At 34.9% G+C, this 12,804-nt stretch overlaps 1 protein-coding gene across 8 annotated transcripts in view; it reads right to left on the bottom strand.

The window, feature by feature from the left end:
- The window catches only part of NBEAL1 (neurobeachin like 1), a 204,626-nt gene that overhangs the window by 142,805 nt on the left and 49,017 nt on the right, over nucleotides 1–12,804 (bottom strand). For all 8 annotated transcript variants that reach the window (XM_063093907.1, XM_063093951.1, XM_063093959.1 and 5 more), the window contains one exon: nucleotides 3,630–3,712. In XM_063093907.1, coding sequence (XP_062949977.1) covers nucleotides 3,630–3,712 — 83 coding nt within the window. The remainder of the gene's footprint in view (nucleotides 1–3,629; nucleotides 3,713–12,804) is intronic.

Genomic DNA, 12,804 nt, shown 5'->3' with positions numbered 1-12,804 from the left:
GAATAGAAACCATACACCACTACAATGACATATCTTTATTTAATCAGTTCTCTACTGATAACCGCTACACTTGTACCTTTCTTTTGATGCTGATAATTCTGTAATGAATATCCTCTTGCATACATTATTAGAGACTTAAACAAGACTATAATGACAGAATTATTTTCAGTATTATACATAACAAACATTACCCAAAAGAATGGGTAATGGTAATGATAGAATTATTTTCAGTATTATACATAACAAACCATTCTTTACCCAAAGAATTTGAGGTAAAATGTATTGAAAGAATTTATAATTAAAAAATTAAGTCACTCCAGCTATGTTGGAATAACTGGCACTATACATGGCTTCTTGCTACAAACAACTACAACAACTGGACAAAATAGGTTCTAAAAACTGGGTCACAGAACTGTGAAATACAAAAGAAGGAAAACAAAGTGGGCTCAAAGGTCACCTCAGATTCCAATTTGGAGATACTTTCTGGACTACTGCACAGAAAGGGGTTAATCTTAAAAGAACACGCTATTTGCTGAGTTGAGGAGCCAGAGATCAAAGTTTGGTGAGGCCTAGCCAACTGGAATTTGTGAAGCAGAGTACTGGAGTAAAAGAAGCTATACAAAGAAAGGACTTCAGAAATATGCATAGGGCTCACTTTGTGTCTTAGTATCAATTCTCACATGACAGTGTGAAATTCCACAAGACAAGCAAAAAACTGCTAAGAAGCTCTAAGCTGAATAATTCTTTGATTTCACACAGAGCTGGAAGAAGACAGAGTTCCATTCAGCCACAGTGGACACACAAGAAAGGTAACACATATAAAGGATGTAAAAAGATGTACCAAGTAAACTCTAATGATAAAATTGCTGGGGTGGTTATATTATTATCCAATAAAGTAGGCAAAGAATATTACCATGGCTAAAGAGGAACACTTCGTTATCAAAAATAGTCCATGCAGACACAACTCAGTAAATTTAAATTGACTAAAGTCATGAAGAGTATACTCTCACTGTAATGGAATTATATTAGAAAGTCACAGAAAAAAAATATCTGGAGACTCTTTTCATGAAGATAGCACCAAAAGCAAAGGAAGCCACTGACGCCAAAGCCAAAGCAAAGGCTCTGAAGGCCAAGAAAGCAGTGCTAAAAGGTGTCCATGGCTACAAAGAAAAGACAACCCACATGCCACCCATCTTCTGGTGGCCCAAGACACTGTGGCTCCAAAAGCAATCTAAATATCCTCAGAAGAGCATTTGCAGAAGAAACAAGCTTGACCACTATGCCATCATGACAATCCCCCTAACAACTGAGTAGGCTATAAAAAAGACAGAAGATAACACATTTGTGTTCACTGCGGACGTCAAGGCCAATAAGCATCAGATCAAATAGGCTGTGAAGAAGCTCTATGACACTGACGTGGCCAAAGTTAACACTCTGATCAGGTCTGATAGAAAGAAGAAGGCAATATGTTTGACTGGCTCTTGATATGAGGCTTTGGATGTTGTCAACAAAATTGGGGATCATCTAAACTGAGTCCAGCAGACTAATTCTCAATATAAATTTATTCACTGTAAAGAAAAAAGGATTTGAAAACTCCCCAAACATTTGGAGATTAAACAACACATTTCCTTTTTTAAATTTAAATTAATTATTTTTTAATTGGCAAATACAAATTGTATATATTTATGGTGTACAAAATGATTTTTGAATATGTATACATTGTCGAATAGCTAAATCAAGCTAATCAGCATATGCATTACCTCACATACATATTTTCTGGTGGTGAAAACATAAAAATTACTATTTTTTTAGCAATCTTCAAGTATATAATACATTTAGTCACCACATTGTATGATAAATCTCTTGAACTAATTGAAATTTTGTGACCAAATTCTCCCTAGTCGCCCCTCAACACCACCTTTCTCAATAACCATTGTGTTAAAAAAGGAATAACAAAAAAAATTAGAAATTATTTTAAATCAAATGAAAATTAAGATGAACATATAGAAATCTGTGTGACATAGCTAAAGCAATGCTTTGTGAAAAATGTATAGCTTAAAATGTTTCATATTAGAAAAGAAGATCAAAAAACAGAAGGTCTAATTAAAAATCAAAGGTTCCACTCTAAGAAGCTAGAAAAAGAAGAGCAAATTAAACTGGAAGTAAAAAGGAGGCAAAGACAATAAGGGAAGACATAATCGAGATGGCTGACTAGAGGTGCCCAACACTCATCTCCTTCACAAAGAAAGACCAAAACAACATAACTACATGTCAAGTCGGTGCAGTTAAAGTATGTGGAAAAAATCAACATCCATTAATAAAAACTATTGGAAAATTAGAATTAGAATGAAACTTCCTCTACTTAATGAAGGGAATCTATAAAAAAAAAATCTATAGTTAGCATCACACTTACTGGAGAAAGACTAAAATTTTTCCCTCTACATGTTGGAACAAGGCATGAATGTTCTCTCTCACCATGTCTATACCAAAGTATAAAAAGGTATATACCTTGGAAAGGAAAAAGTAAGACTTTTTTATAGACAAGATGATTGTATGCAGTACATATAAAACCCTAAGGAATAATATATATAAGGGCTATTACAATTTATGGGTGAATTTAGCAAGGTCACAGGATACAAGATCAATATACAAAAATAAATTGTATTTCTACATTCTAGCAATAACCAATTGAAAAATACAATGTAAACAAATCATTTACAAAACATAAAAAATATAAAATACTTTGGGATAAATTAACGAAATATGTGCAATGACCTTTATATGCAAGATACAAAAGCTTCTATGGGGTATTCTGCTTCAGAGCCAGGGTGGCTCCCACACCCACCAATTTGATCTCATAACCTCACTTGGAGTACCAAAGAATCACCTGTGAACTGCTATGAGGTCTCCTGCTCAACAGAAACACCTTACACTGTTCCACCAGCACACAGGGTCTAGTGTTCTGAATCCTCTAAGTGAGGTTAGTTCCAGGCATGGGCTGTCTTGAATACATGAGTTTAATTATCTAGCTAAAGTCAGTATCATGACCGGTGGTCAAGCAGAGTGGGTACTGTAATCATCTTCACCAAGCAATCAAACAAAGGACTATTTCTGCCTTCTTTTATTTCATAGGAAAAAAAAAAAAGAGAGAGAGAGAGAAATGAAGCAAATATGGCAAAATATTGAGATCTGACAAATCTGAGTGGGAAACACACTCAAGAATACACACAGTGCTCCTTTTCCTTTTATATTCTGCAAATTTTTCTACATTCTTGAAAGATAGTGTAATCCTTTTTTAAGAAAGAAAACTAGGGCTCCTATAAGTCACATATATAATAGCCAACTCTCTTAAATTTCCTATTTTCAGTAAAAATTCTGAAGTTTCAAAATATACTACTATCATTAAAATATTCAGCTCTTCTCAAAAGAAAAACACTTTGAGAATAGTAAATTAAATAAAACAGAACAATAATCACAGCCAAACATAAATCAAGTACTACAGTTACAGGTTCTTCCAACTTTTATCTTATAAATTAACAGAGCTGAATCAAGGTCAGAATCAGAGTAAGAATAAAAAATAATCATAGGAAGATGAAAATCAAAGTAAGAGAATTACAGATGTTACTTACGATAGAAGAAAGGGACAAACTCCACTGTGAGAGAAGCTGGTTTATATTTCTGTCTGCTCTTTTCCACAGTACTAAGGATTCGTCTATGATTAAAAAGAAGTGAATAACGAATTATAACATGGTCAAACAGAGATGGCACAATTATAAGAACAATTAAAAGCAAACTTAATATTTTACTTTTGATTTGTATATTAAACAATACATTTCCAGGAAAAGTCTAATCACCTGATTAACATAATGAAAATGTATTTCTGCAATTTGTGATTAATGACTTATTCTAAAGTCCCTGCATTAGATGTACCATATGAACATAAATAATTTCCATCACATTTGTAGTAAAAACAATATAAAACATAAAGAAAAGGAGAGAGAACTATTATATATATTGAAACACAAAAATTAAAGTATAAGTAGTTTGCACTGCATGTTAGTAGAGCTAAAAATGAACTTCAGTCTTGTATCATTTTCGAACATAGAATATTTGATTGCTCGAATATTATTTGCTTTTTTTTTTTTTTTCCTGGAGTATTTTATTTATTTATTTTTAACCATTTCATTATTTTTATTTATTTTTTAATTTACCGATATACACTGTAGTTGATTTTCATTTCCCTTTACCAGTTGTTCCTTTCCCTCCTCTCTCTCTCACCCCCATCAACATTCCAATATTATTTGACATTTGAGCTGAGCATCTAGAACTTAGCAGATGCTAATACATATCAGCTGGTTTCTGATAGAGCTGCAAATTGTTTGCATCAAAGTTTTCTAAGTTCACGTACTCTGGTTAATTTTAGTCATGCTTTTTTGTACTCCCATCATGCTCCCATCATTCCTAGGACATAATGGTTTTTCTTGATTTTTTAACTTTGTATTTGGAAATAAGTTGAAGCTTTCACAAAAGTTGCAATAAGAACAACACAAAGAACATCAAATATGGTTTACCCAGGCTCACTGTTAACATTTTATACCAAACCATCATTTGTTCACTTTCTTTCCATATCTAGTACACATATATTTACATACACACATACAATATTTTTCAGCAGATTTAAGGGAAAATGACATATATCATGTCCCTTTACCTCTTAATACTTTATCGAGTAGTTACTAAGAATAGGGATATTGTCTTACATAACACCACAGTATACTTATAAATATCAATATATAAGTGATATAATACTCTTATATCTAATCTACCATTCATATTCCAGATTTGTCAATTCAATCAATAACATTCTTTACAGCATTTCCCCTCTTTCCAGTACAACTTCCTGTCCAGGGGCAGATACTGAATTTAGTGTCTCCTTAACCTCCTTTAAATCTTAAACATTTCCACCTCTCTGACATTTTTAAAGAACGCCGAACCCCATCCCCTCCTTTTTTTTTTATGAGAATGTTCAGCATTTTAGATTTGCTTGATGTTTCCTCACACTTAGATTCAGACTATGCATTCTTGGCTGGAATACACATAAGTAAAGACATATCCTTCTCAGGGTATCAAATGTGGAGTCACATGATGTCCATCTGCTTCTTACTACTGATGTTAATTTTGATCACCCAGTTGAGTGGTTATTTGGTCCAGTACTGTCCAAAATAATTACTAATTTTTCATTTACAAGTGATAAGCAATCTGAGGAGACATTTTAAAACCATGCACATACCATGATCCTTATCAAAACATCCCCCTGGATTTAGCAACCATTAATAATTCTTGCCTGATCCAATCTTTGTTCTGTTTTGTTTTGGGAAGCTGGCTGGTATAGGGATCTGAACCCTTGATTTTGATGTTACAAGGCTGTGCTCTAACCAATTGAGCAAATCAGCCAGCCCCTGCCTGATCCAATTTTTACTATGATGTGTGCAAAATGCTGATTTTTTTTTCCCAACTCCAGCATTCCCTCTCCATTTACTAATTGACACCTGACTTTCTACTGCAAGCAAGAGCCTTCACTTCTCCCTTCTCTGTCTATCACTGGTACAGCCTCATGATTTCCCTTTTTTCTTGAGTAGTTTATAATTCCTTGTTGTAATTATTTTTGTGCATATATTGTCCCAGATTTGGCAAGTAGGAGCCCCAGGACATAATTTAACACAATTAAATTATCTTTGTGGGCAGGCAATGAGTCCTATTAAACTTTGACTGGCACAAAGTAGAAATTTAAAACATATGTTTTTGAATAAATGTTGAAATAAATGAGCAAGTCATTCTGAGGAAAGATTTCCTTCCCTATATTTAGTTCCACTTGATGAAATCTGAGAGATTCTGCAAATAGAATCAAAATTGAGCTAATAGAATAATCAAATCTTTTAAAGAAATTATATTATATATGGAGTTATGAAAAGCATCTATTTGTTTCATCAAACAAAAAAAAGAAATATAATTTTAAATAGCTCTGTATTTGTAATTATGCTAATTTTAATTAAATCTGTTCTAAACTGGTTTAGCTGTTTTGGTAAACAAGCACAAACAATGAATAAGAAAATATATTCTAAATTTCCATTTAACTTCAGAATCAGATTAATAAACGGTGTTATTGCTACGGATCCTTTGTACAGGTCATCCATGAGCGGTGGATTTCTCCTAATTCCATGATTTAATCTCCCTGTCAAAGTCAAAGTAACCCAAGTTTGAATCCCTTGTCTTAACATCTACCTCTGAAGCATTTTTACATTACTGGCAAGATTATTATACACATTAGAGATAATACACAGACAGCTTCTAGCATAATTCCTGGCAAATATATCACACTCATTTACTAAGTGCCAGTACTCATCCTCTACTCCGTTGTCCTTCCTGTTGCCATCTTACATATGTAGAAAACTCTTCCTATGATATAGTATTTAAGTATTTCCTTCATGTTTTTGGCTCTCAAAAGTTTGGTTTGTTTTCAATTACCAATTTCATTTAATTTGTTATTAGATTATCTTTTTATAAATCTTCTCTCCTTCCCCCATTTTTAAATTCATTTTGCTCTTATTATTAAGGATTCCTTAAAACGCCTCTCCTCTGTCATTTTTAGACAGATTTTATGTTCCTCCTTTTGTATCTGTCTTGCTGTCTATAAAGAAAAATTCTATGTCATTGTTTCAAAATTTAAAATGTTCTCTTAGATTTGCCATTTCTGACAAGTCTAAGGTGGAGGATAGAGAAGTAGCAAGAGTGGGAGGAAGAGAAATCTCTGGCATACATGTCAAAATAGAGGGAACATTGATTAGATGGGAACCAAAGTATTAAATGAGTAAGTATAAAGGCTATAAATGAAGCACTGTTACATGCCTCTTTGTATTTTTAAAGAGTCATAAGCAGTGCACAGGCACAGGCAAAAAGTAGTCACTGTGCTGTCTGCCAATGATTTCCATTTCTACCCCTTCTAGTCACATGGTAGAATGAACTTCTTGGCCCCACTGTGGTAGATTGGGACATGTGATTAGTTCTGGCCAATAACTTCAGAATGAAAATATGTCATGTGGCATGACCAAACAAAAGCATTAAATTGCCAATGTGAGACCTTTAGAACTTTCCTCTCTCTCACATGCTAACTAGCAAAGCCTAAGATGCTCTGTCATCTTGGGACCTTGCATGACTATGATAAGTAGAAGCTCCCTGCCTACCCACAGTAGACAGCCAGCATGAACAAGAAATAAACCTTTGTTATTCTAAGCCCTTTGTTTGTTATTGCAGCGTAGTTTTGCCCATCCTGAGTGACACAACATCTTTGCAAAGAAAAATTCAGAGATTTTTCTTCCTGGAAAAATGGACATATTAAAGGTCAATAGAAAAGGAAGTATTCAGAGATCATTAGTACCTTCTCATTAATATACAGTCAAGAAGTCTTAGAACAATGTGATGGATAATTTTATATTAAGTTGGAGGGTGTTTTTGGAAGAGATTAACTGGTAAACTGATAAGCTTTGCTTAAAGCAGATTGCTTTCTGTAATGTGAGCAAGCCTCATCCAATTGACTGAAAGCCTGAACAGAACAAAAAGCCTGGCCTCCCTGAGCAAAGGAGAATTCTCTAGTCGACTGTATTTGGACTTCATCAGTACCATCAGTTCTCCTGGGTCTTGGACCTGCCCGCCTTCTTGCTGGACTGGAACAGAAATTTCCTGGATCTCTGTCTGCAGGCCTTCAGACTGGAACTGTACCATCAGCTCTCCTGGGTCTCCGGCCTGCCAGCCTTCTTACTGGACTGGAATATCAGGTCTCCTGGGTCTCTGGCCTGCCAGCCTTCTTACTGTACTGGAATATCACTTCTCCTGGATCTCTGTCTGCAGGCCTTCATACTGTAACTGTACCATCAACTTTCCTGGGCGCCTGCCTGTCACCCTTTGGAATGGAACTGTATCATTAGCTTTCCTGGGTCACTAATGATACTGACCCACACTGTAGAGTTGGACTTGCCAACCTCCATAATCACGTGACCCAATTCCTTATAATAATTTAATCTCTCTCTCTACATACACACACCATACACATCCTGTTGGTTTTGTTTCTCTGGAGAATCTCAACTAATACACACAATTTCTCTCAAAGTATAAAGGAAAGTAAAAGCATAAATAAACAGATAGGATTGTTACATTTAATAATTGGGATACACATTCCTATTATTTCTATTTCTTACTTCTTGCCTTAACTAAAGGACTTGTTTTTTAATTGACAAATAAGAATTACGTATATTTTATGGTGTACAACATGATGTTTTAAAATATGTATATATTAGAGGAATGGCTAAATGAAGCTAATATATATATTACCTCACATACTTTTCTTTTTGTGATGAGAAAATTTAAAAACTGCTACTCTTAGCAATTTTCAAGCACAATACACTATTATTAACTATAGTCACCATGTCGTACAATTAGATGTCTTGATCTTATTCCTCCTGTCTAAATGAAATTTTGTATCCTTTGACCAACATCTTCCCCATCTCTCCCTGCCCCCAGGATGTATTCTTATTGCAATAAATATTATATGACTATATAGAACATACAAAGTGTATTACCACATAGTCTACATAAATGTTCTCTTCATTATCAGTTCCTCACCATCATGTAATGGTGGCTATTCAAAGTGAAGGTACACTACCCTGGAAACCCTGAAAGGCCTATAAAAACCATTTGGTAATGAAATGTTGATTTTAGCAATAAAATGTTGCAATAATGTTGCAAAAAGTGGGAATTATTTATAAGTGGGTCAGGTTAAATTGAAAATGGAAAATCTTGAGCAGATCTGAGAGACCTAATAAGTGACTGACAGTGATGACACAACTCTTCCCATTCTGTGCCCAAAGTTAAGAATTACATGTGAGTTTAAAACTCTTCTCTTTCAACTCTGTACTAGAAATTAAGCTACTGTCACTAAGCTACAAACCTACCCTTCTATATTTTCTCTGCTTTGTGATGCTGAGGCAGGTACTCTGCAAGCTGCATTTTTCTTTTTCTTTTTTTTTTTTTTTTTTTTTTTTTTTAAATTTTATTTTGTCGATATACATTGTAGCTGATTAATGCTCCCCATCACCAAAACCTCCCTCCCTTCTCCCTCCCCCCCTCCCCCCCAACAATGTCCTTTCTGTTTGTTTGTTGTATCAACTTCAAATAATTGTGGTTGTTATATCTTCTTCCCCCCCCCCCCCGCCAGTTTGTGTGTGTATGTGTGTATGTGTGTGTGTGAATTTATATATTAATTTTTAGCTCCCTCCAATAAGTGAGAACATGTGGTATTTCTCTTTCTGTGCCTGACTTGTTTCACTTAATATAATTCTCTCGAGGTCCATCCATGTTGTTGCAAATGGCAGTATTTCATTCGTTTTTATAGCTGAGTAGTATTCCATTGTGTAGATGTACCACATTTTCCGTATCCACTCATCCGATGATGGGCATTTGGGCTGGTTCCAACTCTTGGCTATTGTAAAGAGTGCTGCGATGAACATTGGGGAACAGGTATACCTTCGACTTGATGATTTCCATTCCTCTGGGTATATTCCCAACAGTGGGATGGCTGGGTCGTATGGTAGATCTATTTGCAATTGTTTAAGGAACCTCCATACCATTTTCCATAGAGGCTGCACCATTTTGCAGTCCCACCAACAATGTATGAGAGTTCCTTTTTCTCCGCAACCTCGCCAGCATTTATCGTTCATAGTCTTTTGGATTTTAGCCATCCTAACTGGGGTTAGATGGTATCTCAATGTGGTTTTGATTTGCATTTCCCGGATGCTGAGTGATGTTGAGCATTTTTTCATATGTCTGTTGGCCATTTGGATATCTTCCTTAGAGAAATGCCTACTTAGCTCTTTTGCCCATTTTTTAATTGGGTTGCTTGTTTTCTTCTTGTACAGTTGTTTGAGTTCCTTATATATTCTGGATATTAATCCTTTGTCAGATGTATATTTTGCAAATATTTTCTCCCACTCTGTTGGTTGTCTTTTAACTCTTTTAATTGTTTCTTTTGCTGTGCAGAAGCTTTTTAGTTTGATATAATCCCATTTGTTTATTTTTCCTTTGGTTGCCCGTGCTTTTGGGGTCGTATTCATAAAGTCTGTGCCCAGTCCTATTTCCTGAAGTGTTTCCCCTATGTTTTCTTTAAGAAGTTTTATTGTCTCAGGGTGTATATTTAAATCCTTAATCCATTTTGAGTTGATTTTAGTATACGGCGAGAGGTATGGATCTAGTTTCATTCTCCTGCATATGGATATCCAGTTATCCCAGCACCATTTGCTGAAGAGGCAGTCCCTTCCCCAGTGAATAGGCTTGGTGCCTTTGTCAAAGATCAGATGGCACGTGTGTGTGGGTTGATTTCTGGATTCTCTATTCTATTCCATTGGCCAGTGTGTCTGTTTTTATGCCTGTACCATACTGTTTTGGTTATTATAGCTTTGTAGTATAGCTTAAAGTCAGGTAGTGTTATGCCTACAGCTTTATTTTTTTTGCTCAGCATTGCTTTGGCTATGTGTGGTCTTTTATTGTTCCATATAAATGTCTGGATAGTTTTTTCCATTTCTGAGAAAAATGTCTTTGGAATTTTGATGGGGATTGCATTGAATTTGTATATCACTTTGGGTAGTATGGACATTTTCACTATGTTGATTCTTCCAATCCAAGAGCATGGGATATCTTTCCATCTTCTTGTATCCTCTCTAATTTCTCTCAGCAGTGGTTTGTAGTTCTCATTATAGAGATTTTTCACCTCCTTGGTTAACTCAATTCCTAAGTATTTTATTTTTTTGGTGGCTATTGTAAATGGGCAGGCTTTCTTGATTTCTCGTTCTGCATGTTCACTATTGGAGAAAAGAAATGCTACTGATTTTTGTGTGTTGATTTTGTATCCTGCTACTGTGCTGAAATCATTTATCAATTCAAACAGTTGTTTTGCAGAGGTTTTAGGCTGTTCGATATATAAGATCATGTCATCTGCAAACAGGGAAAGTTTGAATTCATCTTTTCCAATCTGGATGCCCTTTATTTCCTTCTCTTCTCTGATTGCTCTGGCTAGTATTTCCAACACTATGTTGAATAGGAGTGGTGAGAGTGGGCATCCTTGTCTAGTTCCTGTTCTTAAAGGAAAAGCTTTCAGCTTTTCCCCATTCAGGATGATATTGGCTGTGGGTTTGGCATATATGGCTTTAATTATGTTGAGACACTTTCCCTCTATACCTAACTTATAGAGGGTCTTTGTCATGAATGAGTGCTGAACTTTATCAAATGCTTTTTCAGCATCTATAGAGATGATCATATGGTCCTTGTGTTTGATTTTATTAATATGGTGTATCACATTTATTGATTTGCGTATGTTGAACCAACCTTGCATCCCTGGGATGAATCCCACTTGATCGTGATGAATAATTTTACGTATGTGTTGCTGTATTCTGTTTGCTAGTATTTTAGTGAGGATTTTTGCATCTATATTCATCAAGGATATTGGCCTGTAGTTTTCTTTTTTGGTTATATCTTTACCTGGTTTTGGTATCAGGATGATGTTTGCTTCATAGAATGAGTTTGGGAGATTTGCATCCATTTCAAACTTTTGGAATAGTTTGTAAAGAATCGGTGTCAATTCCTCTTTGAATGTTTGGTAAAATTCTGCTGTGAATCCATCTGGTCCTGGGCTTTTCTTTGTTGGGAGCCTTCTGATAACAGCTTCAATCTCCTTTATTGTTATTGGTCTGTTCAAATTTTCTACGTCTTCATGGTTCAGTTTTGGGAGCTTGTGTGTGTCCAGAAATTTATCCATTCCCTCCAGATTTTCAAATTTGTTGGCATATAGTTGTATTGATTCCTTGTATTTCAGATGAATCAGTTGTAATATCGCCTTTTTCATTTCAAATTTTTGTTATTTGAGTCTTCTCTCTTCTTTTTTTTTTCTTAGCCATGTTAATGGTTTGTCAATTTTATTTATCTTTTCAAAAAACCAACTTTTTGATTCGTTGATCTTTTGAATTGTTTTTTGGGTTTCCATTTCATTCAGTTCTGCTCTGATCTTAATGATTTCTTTCCGTCTGCTAACTTTAGGTTTGGATTGTTCTTCTTTTTCTAGTTCTTTAAGGTGAAGTGTTAGATTGTTCACTTGCCATCTTTCCATTCTTCTGAAGTGAGCGTTTAATGCAATAAATTTCCCCCTCAATACTGCTTTTGCAGTATCCCACAGGTTTTGGTATGATGTATCATTGTTTTCATTAGTTTCAATAAATTTTTTGATTTCCTCTTGGACCCATATGTCATTAAGTAGAATGCTGTTTAATTTCCATGTGTTTGTATAGTTTCCAGAGTTTTGTTTGTTATTAATTTCTAGTTTTAATCCATTGTGGTCTGAGAAGATACATGGGATAATTCCAATTTTTTTGAATTTATTGAGACTTGATTTGTGACCTAATATTTGATCTATTCTGGAGAATGATCCTTGTGCTGATGAGAAGAATGAATATTCTGAGGTTGTTGGATGGAATGTTCTGTAGATATCTGCCAATTCCAATTGGTCTAGAGTCTTGTTTAGATCTTGTGTTTCTCTACTGATTCTTTGCCTAGATGATCTGTCTAATATTGACAGTGGGGTGTTCAGGTCCCCTGCTATTATGGTATTAGTGTCTATTTCCTTCTTTAGGTCTAATAGAGTTTGTTTTATAAATCTGGCTGCTCCAACATTGGGTGCGTACATATTTATCATTGTTATGTCTTCTT

Source organism: Cynocephalus volans, chromosome 1, assembly GCF_027409185.1.
Source record: "Cynocephalus volans isolate mCynVol1 chromosome 1, mCynVol1.pri, whole genome shotgun sequence".
Taxonomy (NCBI): domain Eukaryota; kingdom Metazoa; phylum Chordata; class Mammalia; order Dermoptera; family Cynocephalidae; genus Cynocephalus; species Cynocephalus volans.
This window is presented reverse-complemented; position numbering and strand designations above follow the sequence as displayed.